Source organism: Carassius auratus, chromosome 24 (assembly GCF_003368295.1).
Source record: "Carassius auratus strain Wakin chromosome 24, ASM336829v1, whole genome shotgun sequence".
Classification (NCBI taxonomy): Eukaryota; Metazoa; Chordata; class Actinopteri; order Cypriniformes; family Cyprinidae; genus Carassius; species Carassius auratus.
The window spans coordinates 42,943-66,481 of NC_039266.1; the positions used below are offsets into that span (position 1 = coordinate 42,943).

At 34.0% G+C, this 23,539-nt stretch overlaps 1 protein-coding gene across 1 annotated transcript; it reads left to right on the forward strand.

Annotated features, from left to right (window-relative positions):
• The first annotated feature begins 73 nt into the window (after positions 1–73).
• Positions 74–23,470, forward strand: LOC113041782 (fibronectin type III domain-containing protein 3B-like). Its single transcript, XM_026200407.1, has 17 exons — positions 74–91; positions 590–643; positions 1,229–1,353; positions 2,761–2,935; positions 3,992–4,078; positions 4,759–4,894; positions 4,992–5,063; positions 5,762–5,880; positions 5,970–6,075; positions 7,493–7,671; positions 10,658–10,771; positions 11,368–11,517; positions 12,835–13,124; positions 15,623–15,832; positions 16,751–16,917; positions 17,440–17,567; positions 21,521–23,470. The coding sequence occupies exons 1-17, from the start codon at positions 74–76 to the stop codon at positions 21,818–21,820; spliced, it is 2,430 nt and encodes an 809-aa protein (XP_026056192.1). The 3' UTR covers positions 21,821–23,470.
• The last annotated feature ends 69 nt before the right edge of the window (positions 23,471–23,539 follow it).

Below are 23,539 nucleotides of genomic sequence, written 5' to 3' on the forward strand. Positions count from 1 at the left end.
TGCTATTATTATTTGAACATTCTGCATTTCTTCATGCTAAGAAAAAAACCTTAACTGTAGTAAAATCATTGTAATGCATCACCTCCTGGCAGTAGTCACACATTGTATAATGATTAATTATAAAAAATATTTATTTTGTTTAGTGTCCTTAGTAATGAGGGATTTACATTTTATATGAGGGATTTAAAAAAATAATTAATTAATTTATTGAGCAAGGAAGCATATTTTTTTTTTTAAATAGATTAAAATAGAAAACAACTTTTTTTTTAAATTGTAACAATATTTCACAGTATTACTGTTTATAGTGTTCCTGTAGCTCAAGTGGTAGAGCATTGCGTTAGCAGCGCAAAAGGTTGTGGGTTTGATTCCCAGGGAACACACGTTAGGTAAAAACTGTTAGCCTTCATGCACAAAAGCATAAAAGCATCTGCTAAATGCATAAATTTAATTACATTTTATATTATAATAAATAAATGCAGCACTGGTGAGCATTGAAGTCTTCTTTTAAAAAATAAAAAAAACCTTAATAGCAACAAACTTTTGATTGGAAGTGTATATATAATTTTTTTATTTCTCATTGTAATTTCAGCCCCCTGCAGACAATGGCTCAAAAATCACCAGTTATGTTCTAGAATGGGATGAGGTATGTATCACCTCTCTAAATAAATGTGGTTATATCCTGTGTGTGCCATCTACTCGTACTATCCAGTAGATTTTTCTGTCTCTCTCATTTCCTCTCTATTATTTGCCTTCTTTCTTTGGCTGTGGTGTTTTTCCCCGTCTCCATGGCATGAGATGTTGGTCCTGTGGCGACTGAGGCTTTAACTCACTGTTCCGCTTTACGCCATAGTCTGTCTGCTTCAGTTATTTTGATTTACCCAAAGCTTTTCTGACTCATTAAGAGCTCATTAAAACTCCTCATCTGTGGCTGTGCGGCTCCAGAAGTGTCTGAAGATGCAGGCAGCCGTTCTTCCCCACCAAATCCATTCAGAATACCTCTGCATTTAACCTTAATTAAATACTGGCTCCTGTTGTTGTGACATTAGCACAGCTTCCAGCAGCAATTTTATTCTTGTTCTTGTTGTTCTTTTCATTTGAAAAACTGTGTGTTCTATCCTGCCACAGCGTGACTGTCGATGTCCCTTTCTCCTTGTTTTTGGATGTTTGTGTTGTTCTTGTCATCCTATTTGTCACTGAATGTCTCGCTTCATTCTTTCTTCTTTTTCAGGGGAAGAAAAACAGCATTTTCCGTGAATACTATGTTGGACACCAGCGACACTGCAAACTAATGAGGTTGTGCCCTGCTGTTGGCTACACGTTTCGAGTGGCAGCACTAAATGATATTGGCACCAGGTTAGTTTATTTGTCTGTTTCCTACAAAATGTTAAATTAAATTATAACCAGTAATACCCAGTGCTGGGAAGGTTACTTTGGAAATAGGTTACTGATTACAAGTTACCCTATTTAAAATGTAATAAGCAGTTTAACTATTACAATAACTTTATTAATGTAACTGATTACATTTGATTACTTTTTGGTTACTTTTCTACATGTCTAATGGATGTTTTCAGCTGTAAATCAGTTAATCAACTCTCAGACAGCTTGTGTTCGAAGGTTTTCAGCAGAAATGTGGATTTATATAATAGGCAGATTCAATCAAGAGAACCGAACAAGAGCATCAGAATAGCATAGATTTACTAAGAAGTCTTTTAAATTGCAGGAGGCATCATGCACATAAAAAAACAAAGCAACAAATTAATATTCTTCATCTAATCCTAGATTTTTACAGAAAACATTCAGATGTGACCCCTTTTAATCATACTTAAGTAACTGTCATTACAAAAAAAATTCTCTCAATAACTGTTATTTTGTACTACAATTACGTAAAGCCGTTACATGTATGTAGTTACTTCCCAACACTGATAATACCATATGTTAATTTAATTTAATTTAATTTAATTTTTATTGTATTTTATTTTGCTATTTATTTTATTTTATTTCATTATTTCATTTTTATTTTATTTTATTTTATTATTTTCTTTTTCTTATATTTTCTTTTTTATTTTATTTTATTATTTATTTTAACTCTTTGTTTTATGGTGACATAGTTACATATGTTTACTATAGTAATAACTGTAAAGTACGCATAATTACAAGCAACTAACCCTAAAACCAAACCCAGACCCTAACCCTACAGAAAATACATGTGGTTAATTTATACTACAAAGTACTTTTTGTGCTATTACAGTGTAACAGTTTCAACTTAAAAAATGTAACCTATTATTTTTTTTTTTTTTATTTTAGAAACATAATTCTGTTATTTTGGAACCTTAGTTGGATTACCACCAAAACAACATAGTAAATAAAAATAATATTTATTTTAGTTATACCATTTTAAGATAATGTACTAGCCATAGTACTTATTTTTGAGGTGTTGGTGAAATAATTGTGTTTTAAATTGTTTTATGATTTACTGCAAAAAAGTCAATATTTATAAATATAACCCAGCAGCCTATGTGCTTTTAGTTGTATGCAATTTAACAGAATTTTGGCCCTGTGGTGTCTCAGTGTTTAATGGTGCGGTAAATGAGAAAATTCTCCTCACTGCTCACTGTGAGTGCTGGGGGAGAAAGTCCAAACAATTTATAAAGTTTGTGCTTCTCTCACTCTTTGATGATACACAGATATGTCGTATAATCTATATAGAATGGGAAAGGATGAGATTTCTTAGTGTTATGAATATAATGTTTTTTTCTGCAGTGGATTCAGCACAGAAGTCCTCTTCTACACCACAGGAAGTCTCCCGCAGACGTCCTTACCTCCACGGCTGGTACAGGCAGGTCCGTCCTGGCTTACACTGGAGTGGACGCGACCAAACAGCTGCAGCACCGAGGAGGTGGTCACATACACCCTGGAGATGCAGGATGAGACCAAGGTGTTGAATTCTCTCCTATTGCTCCATCCCATAATTCCCCTGAGCCCTTGTGCAGGGGTTATTATGGCTTTCTGTTGTCATAATATCTATCAAACCTAGATGTTCTCAGTGTTGTACACTGGATGTCACGTCTCTTAGCTGTTTTCACTGGTTTCTAGTTAATTGCCCTTGCCCACAGTTGTCAGAGTAAATGGGCTCTTCTGGATCCATTACTAATGCCTGTTGTGTTTCACACCTCAGGCTGATGCACCATCCAAATATATTGAAGATATTTCATCCACATTATTTTTCATCTTGCTCACTGAGTAATTGTATGTGTGTGTACATACAGTATATATGTGCATATGTGTATATGTATACGTGTGTGTGTGTGTGTGTGTGTATATATATATATATATATATATATATATATATATATATATATATATATATATATATATGTGTATGTGTGTGTGTGTGTGTGTGTGTGTAGGTATGTATGTGTATGTAAATATATGTATACATGTCCATATTATGTTTATTTTAATATGTTTTATATAGCAGATTTTTGTTATTATGTCATAATATAATTTTTATACATTTTCCCACTTTAAAATCATGCAACATTGTCAACTTTCTATTTTGCATCTGCAATGGGGCACATTACTGAGTGTAAAATGGTATTAATAAGAAAAATTAGGACTCTTAATCATTAATCTTAAACTTAATTGTATTCTTCTTCTGTAGTTCAATCTTGATTGCTAGATCGTAGCAAAAGTATTGAAAAATAAGAAGCTTTGCTGATGTCAACCAACAAAAAAAGTTGTTTCAGAGGTGGAGCAAATTCAAGTTTAGGACTGGACTAGCATTTGTCCAAACAATTGCGTATTATTCTTTTTGATTTTCGCTTGGGGCACAGAACTGACCCGATTCCTCACTTAGATCCATTTGTCAGCCTCAGTGAAGTATTTACAAGTGCAAGACAATGATGTAGACAGCCTCTAAAGCAAAACTGGGAGGGAGTAAATGTTCCATCCTTCACTTCCTGACACCTAATGGACGATGTGTTTTTGGCAGGGACTGGACTTCCAGGCAGTTTACAGCGGTTTGGAGCTGAACCGTAAGGTGGAGTCCCTAAGAAGGAACACACAGTACAAATTCAGGGTGAGTGAAGCTCAGATTCAAAATGTTAATGTTCCTACAGCCCATACCCAAAAGCCTAAGGATTTTATTTATTATATTTATGCATTATTTTGATTCACAGTTGCTGCTTTCTTTCATTCTCATACACAAACAAGCCATCTGTACTAGTGATTAACTAGAGCTCTGGAAAAGCACGTGTTCCCAAAGCACCTTTGCTTTTTTTTCATTTCCTTCTTCTCTAATAAGGCAATTAGCGATAATCTAATGAACTTCAGTTTCTCTGCCAACCTGAAGCTGTTTCTCAGATCCAGCAGTTGTTGGGGGAAGGTGACTTGATTTCCCATGGTGGTGTGTGTTAAAGGCTTTTAGTCTAATCTGAGTAAGCCGGGAACACTGCGTTAGCATTATCAGGGGAGAAAGACGCTTCTGAGAAGACTTGAATGTCGCTCTCTGTGATGCTGCAGGTGATTGGGAAAATCATCATGAGAAAAAAACTATTATTTTTTTTACTTCTAGTTAATTAATCACACTGGAAAAGGAAAAAGAAAGAAAAGCATTTGATTGTAGAATACAGTATTGCATGCAGTAATATTTTTGTTTTGTTTTTAAAGAAAATTATAAATATATGGGTACAATACTGCAGAAGTAGTTGCATGGTAGAATGGTCTTCTGACATCTCTCTTAACTGTCGCCTTCTACAGCTCATCACTTGTAGTGGAGAGTGTTGCAGTGCTCCAAGCTCTTTGTTCCTGTGTAAGACGACCCCAGACAGACCCGGACCCCCTGTGAATCCTGCAGTAAACACTGTCACATATCACAGCTTCTGTGTGACGTGGGGTAGGGAAATCTTAAGGCAGCATTTTACGTTTCAAAAAGTCCATCATATTCTAATCTTTACAGTTTTTTGTTTTGTTTTTTTTTACATCTAAATCAGAACCTCCACAGGATGATGGTGGATCCGGGGACTTGACGTATGTCTTGGAGATATCAGAAGGGGATTTAGAAGGTGTTTATTTGCTTTTATTTGATTACAAATGGGTAAATCTGACTAGAACATGTCCAGATCAGATTTCACCCCGAAAAGTAATTAAGTGGTGGGGGAAAGTATTTTGTAGAAATATTCTAGGACCATTATTATTTATAAATTATTATTATTTTTGTGTGGTCACATACCAAAACAAAACACGACGATGTACAAATAGTTTGCAAAAAAAAAAAAAAAGACTTTTATATTTTTTATTTTCCATTTTAATGTTTTCTTTTCTTTATGGTTATGACAACATTAGGGGGAAATGTGCTTAATTATAATGAAAATAATGCATAAATGATCAACATTATGTAAGAATCTCTTATGCTCAAAAGGCTGCATTTATTTAATAAAAAACACATTCAAAAATAGTAATATTGTGAAATATTATTACAGTTTAAAATATCTATTTTCTATTTTAATGTTGGAAAATGCCATTTATTCATGTGATGGCAAAACTGAATTTTCTTCATCCATTACTAGTCTTTAGTGTCACATGATCTGATATACTGATTTTCTGCTCAAGAAGCATTTATTTTTCATTTTAAAATCCGTTATACTGCTTACTAATTTTGTCGAAACTGGTAGAAAGCCAAAAAAACAGCATTTGTTTGAATTATAATTTTATGTGGCAATATAGATGTCTTTAATGTCAGTTCGTCTGTGTCTGTGTTCAGAGAGGCAGTGGACAACTCTCTATAGAGGACCAGAGAGGAAACATCTGTGTGAGGATCGAAAACCAGCAACAAGCTACTCTCTGAGACTCAGCTGTGTGAATGTGGGCGGCCAAAGCCAGGTAGAAGAACTTTCCATGTTCATTTACTGATTCTCAAGCTGATTCATGTAATGAAGTCTCAGTGTACGTGTTGTGTTTACTCAATGCAGTGCTCAGATGACTTGACGGTGTGCACTCATATCCCGCCCCCTGGCCGCTGTCAACCCCCAAGAACCGTGGGTAATGTCAAACACAAAGAGATGACCTTGCAGTGGGGTGAGGCTGTTATTTTTCTTTATACCCTTTTATTCTCTTTTGTCTCTTAGAGAGAACTGGTTGTCTAAAAATGTGGCACAAGATTCTTGATTTATTTATCGACTGACATTTATGACCTTTCTGTTCAACAAATCACTCAATTGGAAGTGCAGTTCAAAGGAAGCTGAAAGACACTTGTCTGCTTTTAGATTTTTTTATGTTTGGTACAAGCTCAACAGGTGAAGTATTCAAAGGATTTATAGTTATGGAACTCTACTGAAGTCTAAAGTTCAGTTTACCCAGAATGCACCTGGACCAACTAAAAGCTTTGCACCTTCATTTTTTTGAGCCGTCCATGCATTACATCACCCTGTTTAGTGTGTGGGTTTGTTGTGTGCATGTGTTTGAGGGACCCAGAGGTAAAATGCACTTGTTTGTTAGCGATTATAATCCTGACTCACTGTTGTTGAGTGAAGGTGGGCTCATTTAAGAGGCTGAATCCGGTCTATAAATAACTGTGAAATAGCAGTGCTGATTTCAGCCGTCCACGCTTTACTCTCAGAGGTTTGTGCCACTCGGACAGCGGGCGTGAGCTTCCCTGCATGTTCTCCATCACTGCAATTGATCGGTTCCTTCCTGAAGCCAGTTAGTCGCAGGGTTGTAGAGAGGACTGAGAATGTGTTTTGGTTTGGAGAGGTCGGTGGCAGATGGATGTCTTCTGAGGTCATCCTAAAATCTTTGTCTGGGGAGCAAGAGCGTGACTGCGACAGGAGAAGTGCATTGTGGATTCTCACCGACAGTGCTGTTGCAACAGTGGCTCTGTTTTGCTAAATAGGCTTTTTGGAAATAATTAATAAAATGCTTCGTTTCAGCTCACATCCCTTGTCAATTTTTTTAAGAAGTATTATTATGACCCATTTTTATATTTATATATAATTTAACTGTTATACAATTTAAATAATAATAATTATTATTATTGCAAAATAAGTTTTAGTAATTAATCATAATAATAATTCGTAAAATTATTATTATCCTCTTGCTAACTCACCTCCTAGATCACAACTGTTTGAATGAAGAATAATAATAATTATTATTAATATTACACATACCCCTCTCTTAACTCACCTCCCTATGGAACCATGTTTCTAACAATTTAGACTTTTCATCTCACAAATGTTAAAAAATTTGATAAAACGTTGCAATTACATTTGTTCCGAGGTGGAAACAAGCACCAGAATTGCGAGATGTAAACTCAGAATTCATAGGAAAAAAGTTACAATTGGCACTCAGGATGTGTGAAACAGTCCTAATTGTGTGATCGTGTATACTGGACTGGAGTTGTGGATTATGCTTTGACTTTTTCACTTTTAAATGATTGCTTATTGTTCCATCTCCGTCTCTGTTTCTCCCATTTACCCATCATTCTTTGTTTCTCCAGATGGTCCTTTGTGTGGTGAAGAGAGTGAAAATGTGGAGTTTAGCTTGGAAATGTGTGCAATGGAGGAGGGTTCGGAGCCAATGGAGGTGTACCGTGGATGCAAAGCAGAGTGCACTGTGGGTAATTTGCTCCCTGGCACCACCTACAGGTTCCAAGTTCGTGCAGCCAACAGTGTTGGGGTAAGCAACCCTGCATGCATGATCCAGCTATTTATACATGATCTGGCTCTTTAATATATGAAACACAGAACAAACTACTTGAAATCCAATTAATTAAAAAAAAAAAAGTTTGAATAAAATCTCAAGCAGTGTTAATTTTGACACGAAATTTTAATTTAGTTTTAGTCTTAGTCTTTTGACTATAATTCTTTTTAGTTTTAGTCAGGTTTTAGTCATCTGATTTGTTTTAATTTTAGTCTTATTTTAGTCGACTAAAATTGCTTGGTATTTTAGTCAACTAAAATAAGACTAAAATCAATAACAGATTTACTAGACAATTTTTTACAGCTGGTATAGGAAACAAACTTAACCAAAATATATAAAACACAAATTCAACTTTATTTCAACACAACTGTGTCTTTATTTCGATTCAGAAGCTTTTATGCAGCAACAAACACTGTCATGATAATGTAAACAATAACTAGCTGCCAATTGACCATCAATAAAAGAAAAATAACGTTAGGTCCAGGACCTTAAAGCTTACAGCTGAGCTGAACAATAAGTGCATACATTTAAAGTAAATATTTAATAAGTTGGCAGCTAGGTGGATAAAAAAGTAACAAGATTTTATAAGGTATTCATTTGTCTAGCAATATTGTATGTTTTAAATACTACAATATTGCTAGATTTGTATGTATAATGATAGGATGTGAACATTCATGTTTCACATGACTAATATATAAATATTTGTGATATTGTCAACAAGTAGAACATTATAAAATATACTTAACATTAGTATTAATCAAATGCATTTATCATGATATTACGTATTAGTATTGTGCTCTCATCTAATTTGAAGAAGGGGCTATTTTACAGTACTTTTCAGTTCGTAATATTTAATGCTACAACATCTACGCACTGCACTATTCCAATTTTGCTTAGCTCAATAAACAAAAGAACATCGTTGTGAAATTACATTTGAGAAAATGTCCGGGTGGCTCGTCTGTAAATGTCTTTTCAAATTGGTTGTGTTCTTGCCACGAATGAGCGCTCTGCGTGCTTTGCGCTTTGTTTTGTTTTGTTCGTCGTCAAACGTGAAGTGAGCTGTGGACATTTTGTCGCTCTTTTAGACATCACCTCTTCGAATGCCGTCTTCCCGGGAGCTCATTTAAAAACTGAAAACCTTCGCTTCACGTCTCAATAAGTCAGGCTCTGATTGGTTCTCTTCTCTCATGCAGTCTGTTCTGTTTTGCCGGTTCTTTTGCTCATTCCTCGCATCTCTCCCGTCTGCTGATTTGATTTTCGTCACAGTCTATTTTCGTCTCGTCCTTTATTCGTTGACGATAATGTCAATCAATTTAGTCATAGTTTTAGTCTCCATCAGTGCCTTCTATTTTAGTTTTCGTTTCGTTTTCGTCTGCAAAAATATATTCGTTACGAAAATAATGACGAAAATATTTAGTCAACGAAATTAACACTGATCTCAAGCCAAAATTCGAATTACATTTAAACGTATTGTTTTTTGATTTTAGTTTTTTTTCCTGTTCATTTTACAACAAACTAAGCGACAGTTTAGTGTCATTATCATTAACAAAATCTATTAAAATTGTTAATGGCTAATTGAAAAATAAAATAAACATTTTAAATTTTCCTTTTTTTTACTGTAAATACTTGGCAACTAAATGAAATAAAATAAGTGTATGTTACTAAATTACTAAAACTGAAATAAAAATAGTTTTATGGAAAATATATATTTTTTAAAATGACGGAAGCACATAACTAAAAATAAAAGCTAATGTGGAATATTAATAAATTAGTTCTATCAAACGATTAATCGCGATTAATCGCATCCAAAAAAAGTTTGTTTACATAACATATGTGTGTGTACTGTGTATATTTATTATGTATATATAAATACACACTCATACACTATACACTATTTTGAAAAATGTACATGTATTTACATGTATATATTTATATAATTTATATTATATATAAATATATTTAATATAAAAATGTAACATATTTTGTCTTAAATATATACATGCATGTGTGTGTATTTATATATACATAATAAATATACACAGTAAATTATATTATGTGTACAAAAACTTATTTTAGATGCAATTAATCGCAATTAATCATTTGACAGCACTATTATAAATACTATAGTATATACATAATAATTACAGAAAAGGTTTAATTTTTGCTTTTGAAATCATACAAAAAAATACCGTTTCATTGCCCTTAGGAAATATTTTAGACTTATATTTTATTTATATATTTTTTTTTTTATTTATAATATTTTTGTTTTAAGTGTACTCTAAATTAAATGCTAATTCATTATACCAATCCAAAAGCAAAAAAAAAAAGTCAATTCAGGTGGTTTAATTTCACCAATTAATATTCTGTGTTCCATATAAATTGTATATATTTTAGTGAAGGGAAAGCAGTGAGTCTAACAGCTATAATATTGTCCCCCTCAGATAGAAATACAGCACTACAGTTGTTTTTCCCACTCTTACATGAAATCCAAGTTAAATCCACGTAACATTTACATTTACATTTACATTTAATCATTTAGCTGACGCTTTTATCCAAAGCGACTTACAATTGCTATATATGTCAGAGGTCGCACGCCTCTGGAGCAACTAGGGGGTTAAGTATCTTGCTCAGGGACACATTGGTGTGTCACAGTGGATTCGAACCCGGGTCTCCCACACCACAGACGTGTGTCTTATCCACTGCGCTAACACCACCCCCTAACAAACCCTCTACTTTGCCTCAGGGCGATAAAGGGACCTGCTGTCTTCCTCGGCAAGGATATTAAGAAGCTAATTCAGCCATCACCAGAGATGGATGCCTAACACAGTGTAGCACTTTGGGTTTACCTGCCACAGAAAAAACAGATTTCCCTCCTGATGGTCAAACCCTGGCCGTTCATTCCCTTTGAGACAGCTCAGAAAGCCCTAAATCTCAGCCGGTTTCTCTCTCTCCTGTTTTCCAGTACGGACCGTACTCCGAATCAGTGGAAATAAGCACGGCCGCTGGCCCCCCAGGCCAATGCCGTCCACCTGCCATCAATGTGACGTCACACACCTGTGCAGATGTGACCTGGGAGGTGAGTCCGCGTGAGGCATTCACACAGTATACAGGCAGTAAATTATGAATCATGCTGTTATCTGATGAAATTGTCAGCGATTTTCTGCTGCATTGGGAGAGTAGTCAATTTGCAGACGCAAACACTGGCTTTGGGACTCATAGAAAGACACAATTACTAGAATAGACCCTCAGCACAGCTACAGAAACTCCATTAATGAAAATACAGCATATTTCTTTCATCGATCATCTAGAAAATGCCAAAGACCCATTCTCTGCAGTGAAGGTGTCAGACTGTGTCCACGCAAAACCTTTTCTTCTCCAATTGCTCCTTCAGTCCCTTCTTCTCAATAGGTGACAAATGGCCTCCTGTGTTTTATCCACAATGTGATTTTAATCATTGATGTCTCCTGAATGTCAAATATCAAGACTTCAATGATTTGCATTCTGTTTTGAGAGCTTGTTTCATTTATTAGCAGTGCGTATGATGTGTTAGCTCTCTTGTGTTTGTCCTGATGAAACCGTGTCAGGCAGATAATTGGTCACGTACTGCTGGGAATATGCGTTTTTTGCTCTTGTTTCCTGGAGCTTAACGCTTTCTCTGATCTCAATCCCCAGAACAAAGAGAGCTCTGGGATAGACATTTCTGAGTACCGGCTGGACTGGGGACATGATTTGGACTCTCTTGAACTGGTCTACAGTGGAACGGAAACCTACTTCCAAATCTCCAACCTGGAGGCATCTACGGACTACTGCTGCAGGCTACAGGTAATTCATAATGTGTCCAAAATCACACACTTCTTCAAATATAATACATTGTTATAAATGAGTTATACATTTATTTTGTGTCATTTATTGGTTTTTCTACAAATTGATCTTTTACCAAGACAAAAGCCTAGTTTGTTTAGTTCATATATTTTTTCAGATTCTTTGTTGAATTATTATCCACTTCAAGATATTTAAATCTATGGAACAGAGCTATTAAATAAGCTTCGTCTTGTAGCTATAATTTATAGTGCTTGATTATTTTTTTTATTATGTTAATTTAACTTAAATGATCATATTCATTTTTAAGGATTATAATAAAATAAGTGCAATGTGGGAATTGTATAGATTTAATGTCAACACGTGCGATATTCACAAAATTGCTGAATTTAAATGAATTGCAAAATTATTTCTTAAAAAAAAAAAAACATTTAATTTACCCCCACCCCCCAAAGTAAATTTTTCTATTTTCGAAAAAAGTCAGTAAATAATATATAAACAACATTATATATATAATTCAGTTTACCCCTGAGCGTTTGCTTGAACAGTTTAGTTTTTGATAAATTAGTAATTTACAGTAAAATGAGTTAAATTATATATGAGAATAAATTAGCATTCTAATTTCCAAGTTAAGGAAACACATTAGTTGCTGAAAGTAATTTAGCTCATATAATTGCTTTGAGCATAATCACATTGAAATGCATGCATTACCGGCAGCTTGCGTTTTAATTAAACAAAAAGAGTGTAAAACCTTAATCACACAGTGTGTGATTTACAATGAATTTATAAGAATAAAGTATTATATGAAACACAGCCTTGCATGCATTGGTATGCATATTATCATTGTCTTTTTGCAAACTGGTTTTAATGCACAAAAAATAAACCTGCAGATTGTGCAGAGCAGACATTATAAGCACTGTAGCAGAAACATGTCTGGAAATGTTCTGACCTTTGGAAGCTCCTCTTCACATTTAAGTGGCTTTGATTCGCTGTGTCTGTTATGAACTAAAGGCAAAACAATCTATCAGCAGCCGAATGAAGAGAAGTCATTTCTCATTGCACTCGCCAAAATGCTCAGTGTGAAACATCAACTTATTATTAGAGGGATAGATGACCCGAAAGGGAAAAATCTGTCATCACCTTGCACAAAAAAAAAATATCCTGACGAATGTTGGTAACCAAACAGATGACAGATGCTGCTTAATTCCACAACATGAAGACAATACTGTGGAAGTCAATGGCTACCATCAAGTTTGTATTTATTTATTTCTGTATTTAAACCGTAACATGTTTATTCTTTTGTTTGTATCCGGTTCACAGGCGGTGAACCAGGCAGGGGCGGGCCCCTACAGTGATCTGGTGACGTGTCGGACCCCTGCGGCGGCCCCTGATGTTGTATCCGGATTCTGTCTTGTTGACCACCCTCTGAACCCAACAGAGAGTGACCCCTTTTCCCACTCCACCTGTCTGGCCCTCACCTGGGACGAGCCTCGCTGTAATGGAGCAGAAATGACCTCCTACAGCATCTCAGTGGGCGATGACAGCATCATCACCGTGGGAAATGTAACCTGTCACATTATCAGGGACCTGCTGCCGGACAGCGAGTACAGGTGAGTCCAGATGTTTTTTAACACTCTATATCTCTCTTTCTACCACCGTGCATCATCAGCTCTTCGGCTGAGGTCAATGTTTGTGCATTAGTGATGACCGGGGACTTATTTTCCCATGGTCCCTGTAATATACAGATGAGTGCTGGTGAATCTCGAGCAGCGCCCTGAGTGAGTGTGTCAGTGCTATTAGCTCTGCAAATGGACTCCACTTACATCTGGCTCAAGATGTTTTTAGCAAAATGGTGCTTTCTGGGTAGATTCAAGAGTATTTATGTAACTTTGCTGTTAGCGGGGGTATTTTTTTTAAAACAAGGTATACTTTTGCAGGGTTTCTGTGAGTAGGGCTGTCAAACGATTAATCGTCACTGATCGCATCTATTATGTGTTTACATAATATATGTGTGTGCTGTGTATATTTATGTATATATAAATACAAACACATGCATGTATATATAAAAAAAATGTATTTTGTACACACAAACATATTTTGGATGCAATTAATCGCGATTAATCGTTTGACACGCATATTGTGTAAATACAAACTTTTATTTTGGATGGATTTAGTAGCTCACAATTAATCATTTGACAGCCCTATCTGTGAATCTTAAAATATCTCAAGTCTTAATTCACCTAGTTATGAAATTAAGGCCTTTAAAATTATTATTTTTTAATGTTCATAAAATAGTTTTAAAAGTCTTAAACTTATTCTCATAAAACTGTAATAACCTACAAAACACTTAAAAAAATATGTAATATTCATATTTACATATTGTACTAAAGTGCAATACCCCTTAAGTAAATATGGATTTATATTAAAAGGAGGAGCTTATTAGAACATTTTGCATGAGAGAGGGACTCTTTTATTTGGTCTGCTTGCTGAGTTTCGAGAAACAAGTCTGTTAAATGTTATGAAAGTGAAATGAAAATGTTATATTATAAAAGACTGTAATTTGTGATGAATAACAACATTAAATGGATCTCTCCATTGAGGTAATGGACAATAAAACACATCTACAATTAATATGCCAAATGCAAATGCACTCATAATTATCATAAGAACGCATAATGTCTCTAATGGAACTAGAGGTTTCAATATCTTTCTTGAGCTGTCCAAAAAATAATAGGTTCCAGTTCACCTTAATGACCCAATGTTACCAAAATCTATTTGGACACCTGTGTGAATATTAAAGTGTTAAGTAACTAAATATCAAGCCTCTGAAAAGGAATAATGCTCAACCTTTTTTTTTTTTTTTTTATTGTTACAAGTGTCAAGGTGATTTTTATTGGATGCATGAATTAATTTGTCCTCAAGTTCTCACACGGTGTCCTACTAGTATCACATTAGTTAGAAACATGATCACAAGCACAAAGTGTTCTAATAATTTTGCCTTTGTAAACAGTCTATCTATATCTATTTATTTGTAATTATAAATACTAACAAACTTCTTCTTTTTTACTTTTTTTTTTAAGTGAGGCTTAGGCTCTATTTCTTTAAAGAAAAATGCTGTGCTGTTCAACTTTCTATTTATAAAAAATAATTCAACATATAATAATAAGAAATATTTGAGCATATTAAAATGATTGCTGATGGATCATGTGACACTGGAGACTAGAGTAATGCCAGCTTTGCATCAAAAATAAATTAAATAAAAAAAATTAAAATGATTTCTGATGGATCATGTGACACTGGAGACTAGAGTAATGCCAGCTTTGCATCAAAAATAAATTAAATAAAAAAAATACAAACAGTTATTTAGCATTTTAATAATACCTGTATTTCACGATATACATTTTGTACTATATTTTAGATTAAATGAACATAAGAGACACCATCTTAACTCTCTATTTCCCCTTGATTTTTAAGGGTTGTGTATCATTCAGATACTTCTGTGTTCCTCCATGTTTTTCTAAATTCATTCAGTGTTTCCAGAGAACCATACCCTTTAAAAATATTTGTTCCCAAACTTTTATTTTAGTCATTAAATGCTTTCAAACATGAGTTTTAAACATCGTGTAGGACTTTTTAATAGAAACCAAAAAAAAACTTCAACTTTTTGTAAATAAGCTTTTACAGAAATTCCATTAAGACCACAAGTAGTCCTCATGGTCTCATGATCTGCGCACAAGATCTGCTGCTTCCATTAGTCCCAGAATGTAGTATCTTAGGATGGACTCTTGCAAACAACTTTTCTACTCAACTTTTTTACTCATAAAGACATTCATCTTGTTTTGTCTTCGGGCAAAGCTGCAGGAACTAGTTTGATCATTCTGCTTCAGCTGTAGTCTCATGATGTTGATGGATGGAGCTTCATTTTTTTGTGTGAACGTTTCTCTTGAAGAGTGCAATGATTAATTACTAACAACGATTTTCCTTATAATAGTTTGTAGAAACATTCAGGTGAAGAGAGATCATTTGAAAAGAATCAAGAAGTTGAAGTTACTAAGGACTGAACACGACTGACAGTTTGTTTAAACACTCTATTTTCTCTTTTTCTCAGCCTGCAGATAAGAGCAGAAAATGAAATGGGCCCCGGGCCCTTCAGTCAGACTCTGACGGTGAGGACCAGACCTCTTCCTCCATCTCCTCCGCGGCTGGAGTGTGCAGCGGTCGGACCTCAGAGTCTCAAACTACGCTGGGGTTTCAGCAGCCGAAGTCAACTCACAGACGACACGACCTACGTCCTGCAGATGGAGGACAGGAACCAGAGGTTAGCACTGATAGAGATATGTGCAAAACTACAACTAGTTGAGAGGTTGTCTGAATGACTCATTTGTTGTTGTTTTTTAAAGATGTTTTATATAGTTAGGCTAATTTAGAGGCATTTTAAGTTTTTAAAACAAATGTTTATTTCCAAATACAAATTGCATTGGATTGGATGTTTCCAATGAAATTGCTATGTACTCACCATCAAAAGCTTGGTAAAAGGACTCAAATGGTGTAAGTGTTCTTCTGGTCTTCTTGGCATATACATTTTATTCGTAGTGAAGCATGTGTGCGTGCGTGTGTGTGTGTGTGTGCATGCGTATGTGCATGTGTGTGTGTGTGTATGCATGCACTTTCCTCTCCTTAGTTTGTCCCTCATGCACCCGTAGGGCAGGTTCTTTTCTCTGATGTAAGCAGATAATCTGAAAAGCACATTTTGTGTTTGTGGTCCATTAAGGTGGAGTCGACTAATGAAAAGACTTGATCTCAAAGCGCTGTTGGGAATTAGATTAGGAGACTCAGGGTTATCAAGACCACCTGCCTTAATGCTTTCTCAGAGTCGCTCGTCACTGACCCACCAATGGCTCATTTAGAAGCAAATGAAGGCCTGTGTTCTCCCCGGTTTAGAGCTTTCAGCCTCAGTTCCACTTCTGAAAAATTCAAACCATATAAACCGTAAAGTCTGGACTCTTGAATGGAGTTAATGAAGGCATGCTTCTGCCTCGCATTCTTTCCTGCCTTGATGCTATTTAATAAAATTACGTGACAGGAACAATGATCTCAAGCAATCATCCAGTTTTTATTTCCTTTGCACTCAAGTTCTTAAAAAGAAATGCTAGGCTGTAAAAGAAATTAATAATTAATAAATTATACTTAATTCATTTGTGTGCATGTTTGTAACAAGCTTTCACCATCTTTTTAGGTTTGTGGTGGTTTACCGAGGTCCAAGCCACACTTTTAAGCTGCAGAGACTGAGCGAATCAAGCCGGTACCGTTTCCGGATCCAGGCGGTGAGCGAAGCAGGCGAGGGGCCGTTTTCTGAGACGTACACCTTCTGCACCACCAAATCTCTGCCACAGACACTGAAAGGTACCGCATTTATTTATACTCACACTTGTACAGGAACAAAAATTTGGGATTACTATTACTCCTTTTTCCCTCTTTGTTCTTTTTTTTTTTTTTTTTTTTTTTTGAAAAAAAAAATGTATATTTTTATTCTACAAGGATGCAATAATTGGATCAGAAATAATAGTAAAGGCATTTATAATGTTAAGAAGTATTCATATTTTAAATAAATTAATCGAAAAATCTTTAAACAAGTGATGTCATGATGTCCTCAAAAATATAAAGCAGCAAACACTCATAATAAGAAATGCTTCTTAAGCAGCAGATTAGAATGATTTCTGAAAGATCATGTGACACTGAAGACTGGAGCAAAGATGCTGGAAATTCAGTGTTGCCATGAAATGAATATATACATTTTTAAATATATTAAACCATTATTTTATATTTTAATACTGTTTTTATTGTATTTTTTTGTAATCAATAAATGCAAAATAATATAGTATAAAGAGTAAGAAAAAAATGATCTTTTTTTGTGTATGCTCTCAGCCCCAAGAGTTATTCAGCTAGAGGGAAATGCCTGTGAGGTCACATGGGAGAGTATTCCACCAATGAGAGGAGACCGAATCAGCTATGTGCTACAGATGCTTGGAGGCAGAGATGCTGATTATAAACAGGTAAGATCCCAATTCCTCATTATACCTCCTTTGACTTTTACTTCGACTTTAAAACGACTGTTCCACTCAAATTGTTTCCAAGAACTTTGTCTTCTTGGAGCTGTTTAAGAATGATGTGTTTTTTTTACTTCGTTTCACAGAAGAAGTACCATGTTAGATTCACACATGGCCAGAGTCACAGCAGAAGTGCTGCTGATGAATAGAATTCATTCTGAACAGGAAATGGAAAACGGGCTTAAAGCTATTTGCAACATTTGCTCTCCGTTCCATTTTAACTCGTCACAATAAGCATTTGAATGAAATTGAGTGCTTCCGAACACACAGTCCCACAGGAATCATTAAATTGTGCTGTGGGGTTGGAAAGAGACACAGAAAGTCATTATCACGATTAGGTTCCATTCAGGTGTGCAGTAGCTTATTGTTTTGAAATCATTTCTGGTACACCACTTCCATGGTGCGATAAATTGAATGGAAGTTCCCAAAATTTGAAATTATGTGTGAATTTGTTTATTCATCAAAATGAGAAAACGCTCCTTTCCCAATCACATCAGCCATCCCTTTTTTCATGAATATCATTTGGTGACCCTCAAAAACATAAAAAAGTTATATTCCACCCCAAAATCAAAAGAAAAATGTTATGTATATGAAGTATTTTTTAAGTATTTTGTGATAATTGTGATTATTTAATGGCAATTTGTCACAAAATAAACACCCATAAATAATAATGTAAAAACAAAAACAAAACCTTTGTACTGTAATAAAAATGTTAAAATTCTAGATGAAGACCACATGAAGACGTAAACATAATATTTCTGTTTCAATCACTGGGTTTTTTTCTTGATTTCTACAGTATTTATGTGTTTACACACTGGCTAGCTCCGCCCATCACAAAATCTCATTGGTCCAAATCCTCGCTCAATTTAACTGTGCATGAAATATTAAATACATTAGATATTAAACATTTCTTTTAATTCACCCTTACAGTCATTAATTTATTCTACTAAATCCATCCTCACTAATTCCTTGCTGGTGCTTTATTAATTGAAAAACAAAAATCCCTGTTAATGAAGGAGTGGAGTTCCCCATGGCTCTATATTAGCCTAATTAACAATTTTACTGTGCAGCCATTTCCCCGTTTATGCAAATACCACTAGAAGGTGATTAGAATTAACTTCCATTATTTATTCTTTTTTTCTGTTATTAGTGCTTGAGTAGCAGTATTCGAGATTATGTCAATATTTTCATTGCATTTAACTGGAATTAATACAAAAACTAATTATACACACATAATTGGTCTGTCATTGCAATAATATCAAGACTTCACCAAAATTGAGCCACCCGTGGTTGAGAGGCTTAAAAACCTCTTGTGTTGCCATGGGGACATAAACTGTGGTCCTTTTGAGAGCTGCATGTGACCGGTGGAACAAAGTCTCCCCAATATGTTTATCTTCAACAATGTTTACTGGTTATAAAAGCCCATATAAACAAGCTGTTTTTATTTTTCATTTGCTCAGGGGTCTTTTTTTTCTGTGCATGTTCCCAAAAATGGCTTATGCTTTTAGGTCAACTGCCATTGTCATATTTACTTAGTTTTGGCAGTTAAAGACGAAATAATTTGTTTCGGTTGATTTGTGAAGCACTGGCCATTACTGCAGTGAACTAAATATTAAGTCATGTTCTTATGGTTATTAATGCAGTGTTCTGTTTCATGCAGACATCCTTGCGAAAGGCACATTAATTCCCAATGGTTTTTGTTTTTTTCTAATCTTCCGGCTTCTTTCATTTCTCGCTTCATTTTTCTTGAGCTTGAAAGAGTCTGCCATAATGTTTTTTTTATTTTTTTTACACTACAGAGAAAACAGGTTTGTATTTCAAGCGAGTAAGAACATTTATGTAACTCTGTCATCATCAGTGTTTTATGAGCAAACCGAAGTACAGCCCTACAGTAGCATTCTTTTATTATACTATATTGATCCTGGCGGTGTTGCCACACTCCAGATGAAAGGATTACGGTGACTTGTTGAGATTCTCTTTGAGGAGACTGAAGACCTTTATTAGTCAAGCTCTGAAGATTCGTCTTTTGTAATATGTGGGTCAGAGATGGAGTGCAAAAGATTGTTTGGCCTTTTTTTTGGCGTCTTGGATGTTTTTGCTTTGATGACCAGTGAATCTAAAATCTAGCAGTGTCCTATGGTTCTTTTTTTTATTTTTATTATTTGTTCATTTACAGTACTGTAGCCACCTTAATCGGTATATTTATTTTATTTATTTTTTTCATTATTAGGGAAAGAATATAATTTTGCATTATTGACAGAGCTCCTTTCTTATTCTTTCATTCCTTCCTTTTTTTGTAATTAATAAATTTATTTGTTTATTTGGAATGGATTTTATTATTTGCATCTGTACATTTGCATTTATTTTGTAATACTTAATATTTATGCATTAATAATAATAATAATAATAATAATAATAATAATAATATAAAGATTATTTTCTATATTCCATCTCAGTCATGCTGTTGTTATATAAATAATGATAATAATAAGAGTTTGATTCCCCGGGAACACATGATAGGTAAAAATTGATAGCCAGAATGTACTGTAATTCGCTTTGGATAAAAGCGTCTGCTAAATGCATAAATTAATTAGTTAATTTATTTACTATTTCTAGTTAATATGGATGTAACGATGCATGATTTCGATTTCACGATTCGATTCACAATTTATTTATTTAAAAAAAAAAAAGAGATTTAAGACAAATTATAAATTAAATGTGTCCTTTTATTATCGCTTGGACAAAATGCTGTACGTTTCTTTGTGAAACAGAAATATAATGCTATAATAATATACTAATATAGCACTTACATATTATTGCTCTTTTATTGGTTTTGATTGCTTCTATTTGGATAAAAGTGACTGCTAAATAACAAAATTTGAATATAATGTGAATGTAAATAACAAAACTAAATAGAATTTTTAAAACAAGCTCCAAATCAAATAAGTACCACAAATAAATATCTTCACTGCATTTTAATCATGATCCAAATAAAGATGCTGCATAGATGCAACATGAGCCATTTTAAATCTAAATTATATTGTATAATTTCGAAATTTGAAGCAAAAAAAACAGAATGGTTTGACTTCAGTTTTGTGAAGCTATGCATAAAAAATATCTGCATGAAACAGAAACAGCAGACGAGCTGAACAAGATGCAGCTTCATTCTTTGCCAGCAGGTGGCGCTTAAAGCGTTTCTTGCTTTCGCTGTAAACAAAGCAGCACTGCACTTATGCACTTTAATATGTATTATACAGAGATAAGATGAAAATTTTAAAAAATACCATCTAAACTTTTCTGATGACAGTAAGTTCCCCTCAGACATACTATACATTCATTTTAACTCCAACCCCAATTGAATCAAGATTTGTTTGGCATCTCAACTGATTTGAATCATTTCAAATATGAATTTGAATCATTTGAATTTTCAACCGGCTTGCGGTTAATCTTTACATCCCTACTTGTGAATTTATTTCTTAATGTATATATATTTTTGTAAAAATTATTTATATGTAGGTTACATTTTATATTTATATAATATTTTCTATATCATTTTTTTATTCCATCCCAGTCCCCATGTATAGTATAATTTATTATTATTGTTATTATTATTATTATTTTATTATTATCATTGTTTTATATTTTCATAATATACATTATTATTATATAATGTATTGTTTATATTATTATTATATTGTTATAAATAATAATAATAATTATAATAATAATTATTATTATTATAAATAATAATAATAATTATTATTATAATAATTATTATTATTATTATTATAATTATTATTATTATTAACAATACAGTACATTTATAATTGTCTAAAGGTACGCACAGTGAAGGAGAAACTTTAACTGTCTGGGCTAATGCATTACTTTCTGTCCTTCAGGTGTATAAGGGACATGAGACGTCCTTCCAGCTCTCCGGGCTGCAGTGGAACACAGACTACCGCGTGCGAGTGTTTGCATGCAGGCGCTGCACAGACACCCTCCAGGAGCTGTGCGGGTCCTTCAGCCCATCCGCCCACTTCAACCTGCGGCGGACTGACGCCACACTGGCTGTGGAAGCGGACGTCACCAGGGTGCCCATGGGCAACACCCTCACCGATGAACAGTTTGCCGTCCTCATTGTATTTGGGGTGGCCTCTCTCTCTGTCCTAATGGCATTTCTGCTTCAGCTTCTGATTTAGAGCCATTCTCGTCTGTCCCTTCAGTTTTTAAACTACAGCTCGCAAAACAATTAATGCAAGTACTGTTCGGTCATTGACCAAATTACACCTTTTACACTTAAAATTTCATGTATTTTTTTACAGGTTTTTCTATAAGATGAGTTACAGCTTTAACAAATCAGTAATGATGAAATGTACTGTTTGGGCATCTGTGCCTTTTTTTTTTTTTAAGTTGATAATGCTGTGCATATTTTTATATTTAGTATTTAGGAGATTTTAACACTAAAGTAATAAGTGTCCTTCCAGATCTCAAGTTGGACTCTCAGATGAATATCTGAGGTGGGGTTGTTTTAATGGTTTTTCCTATTTATCTTTAAATCAGTGTCTAGACAGCTAAGCGGCATCAGTACTCTCGTTCCCATATCTGTGCCCCAGGAAAGTCTGTCTAAAAGCTTCTTAAAAGCTTTATTCATTCTCTCCTCTTTAATTCGTCTTAAACACAAAAAAAAGAACAAGAAAAGTCAAAAGACACCTGTATCTGTCAGGCCAAAGAGAGTCAAATGACAGTTTTTGCAATCAATCATCAATGTACAGTGTTGTGAAGTCTGGAGTGTTTGTACCTCAGGGACTTGGGAGGGCCTTGAAATCCACAGATCCAAACTTTCATGACAAATAATTTCAGATCTGCTGCTTACAGTATTTCATTAACACTTTACCCTGGTCACATTCTACAGTACATGATCGTGTTTACTAGCTCAATAAGCCCTTAACCAAAGTTAGCCAGCATTCAAGATATAACCGTTTTGTTAGATTTATTTATGCTATATCCTTGTACTTTATAATGCAAATCACAGTGCAATCTACATTTATTTATTACAAGAATCAGAACTGTCATATTCAATATTTCCTTCATGTAGCATGTCTTTTTATAAGGGGGTTATGAAAAATCTTTATTCTTTTTTCCAAATATAGAACATCATTTTAACATCATTAACCTGTCTTATTAAAGATATAATAGTATTGTTTATATTCTGTTTTTAATTGTTTTTTTTATTTTAATGCTGTTTTTTTTTTTTAATGGCTTTAGTTCAGAAAATGTTCATGTCTTATAATTTTTTTTGATTTCCTACAAATATCGTATCTTTTTTATATATATGTTTTTCTTTCTACTTCTTTTAATCATCTATTCTTCATTTATTAGAATATATATGTATTGTTGAAGTTTTTAGACAAACATTCCATTGCGTTCTGATTAAAAGAAGTTGAAATGACTTGACACTAGAAAACTTGAAGTGGAAACACTTGAAGAAATCTTTTTAAGAACTTCAGACCCAGAATATTTTTAAGTAGAAAACAGAAATACTTTTTTTGTTTGTTTTGAATTATTTTAGTTGCATTTAGCTGGATATTAGGTAATAAGTGGCCTGGACGTAGATTTCCATTCTTGCATATCGTTTCATGAAAATCAATCCATATTACCATTTTTTAAAACGGGACTGTCACATTTATTGATGTAAATTATAATCGTAGACATTATATTTAAAAAAAACTACCATATCAATTTAAATGTATAGATATTGAAACTACTACCCTTTGTATTTAAGATGATTATGTATCTGTAGTATATATGTAATATATTTATACACAATAAATTTTTAAACATTTCTGAAATTAGGTGTTTGCATTTAATTTACATAATATATATATATATATATATATATATATATATATATATATATA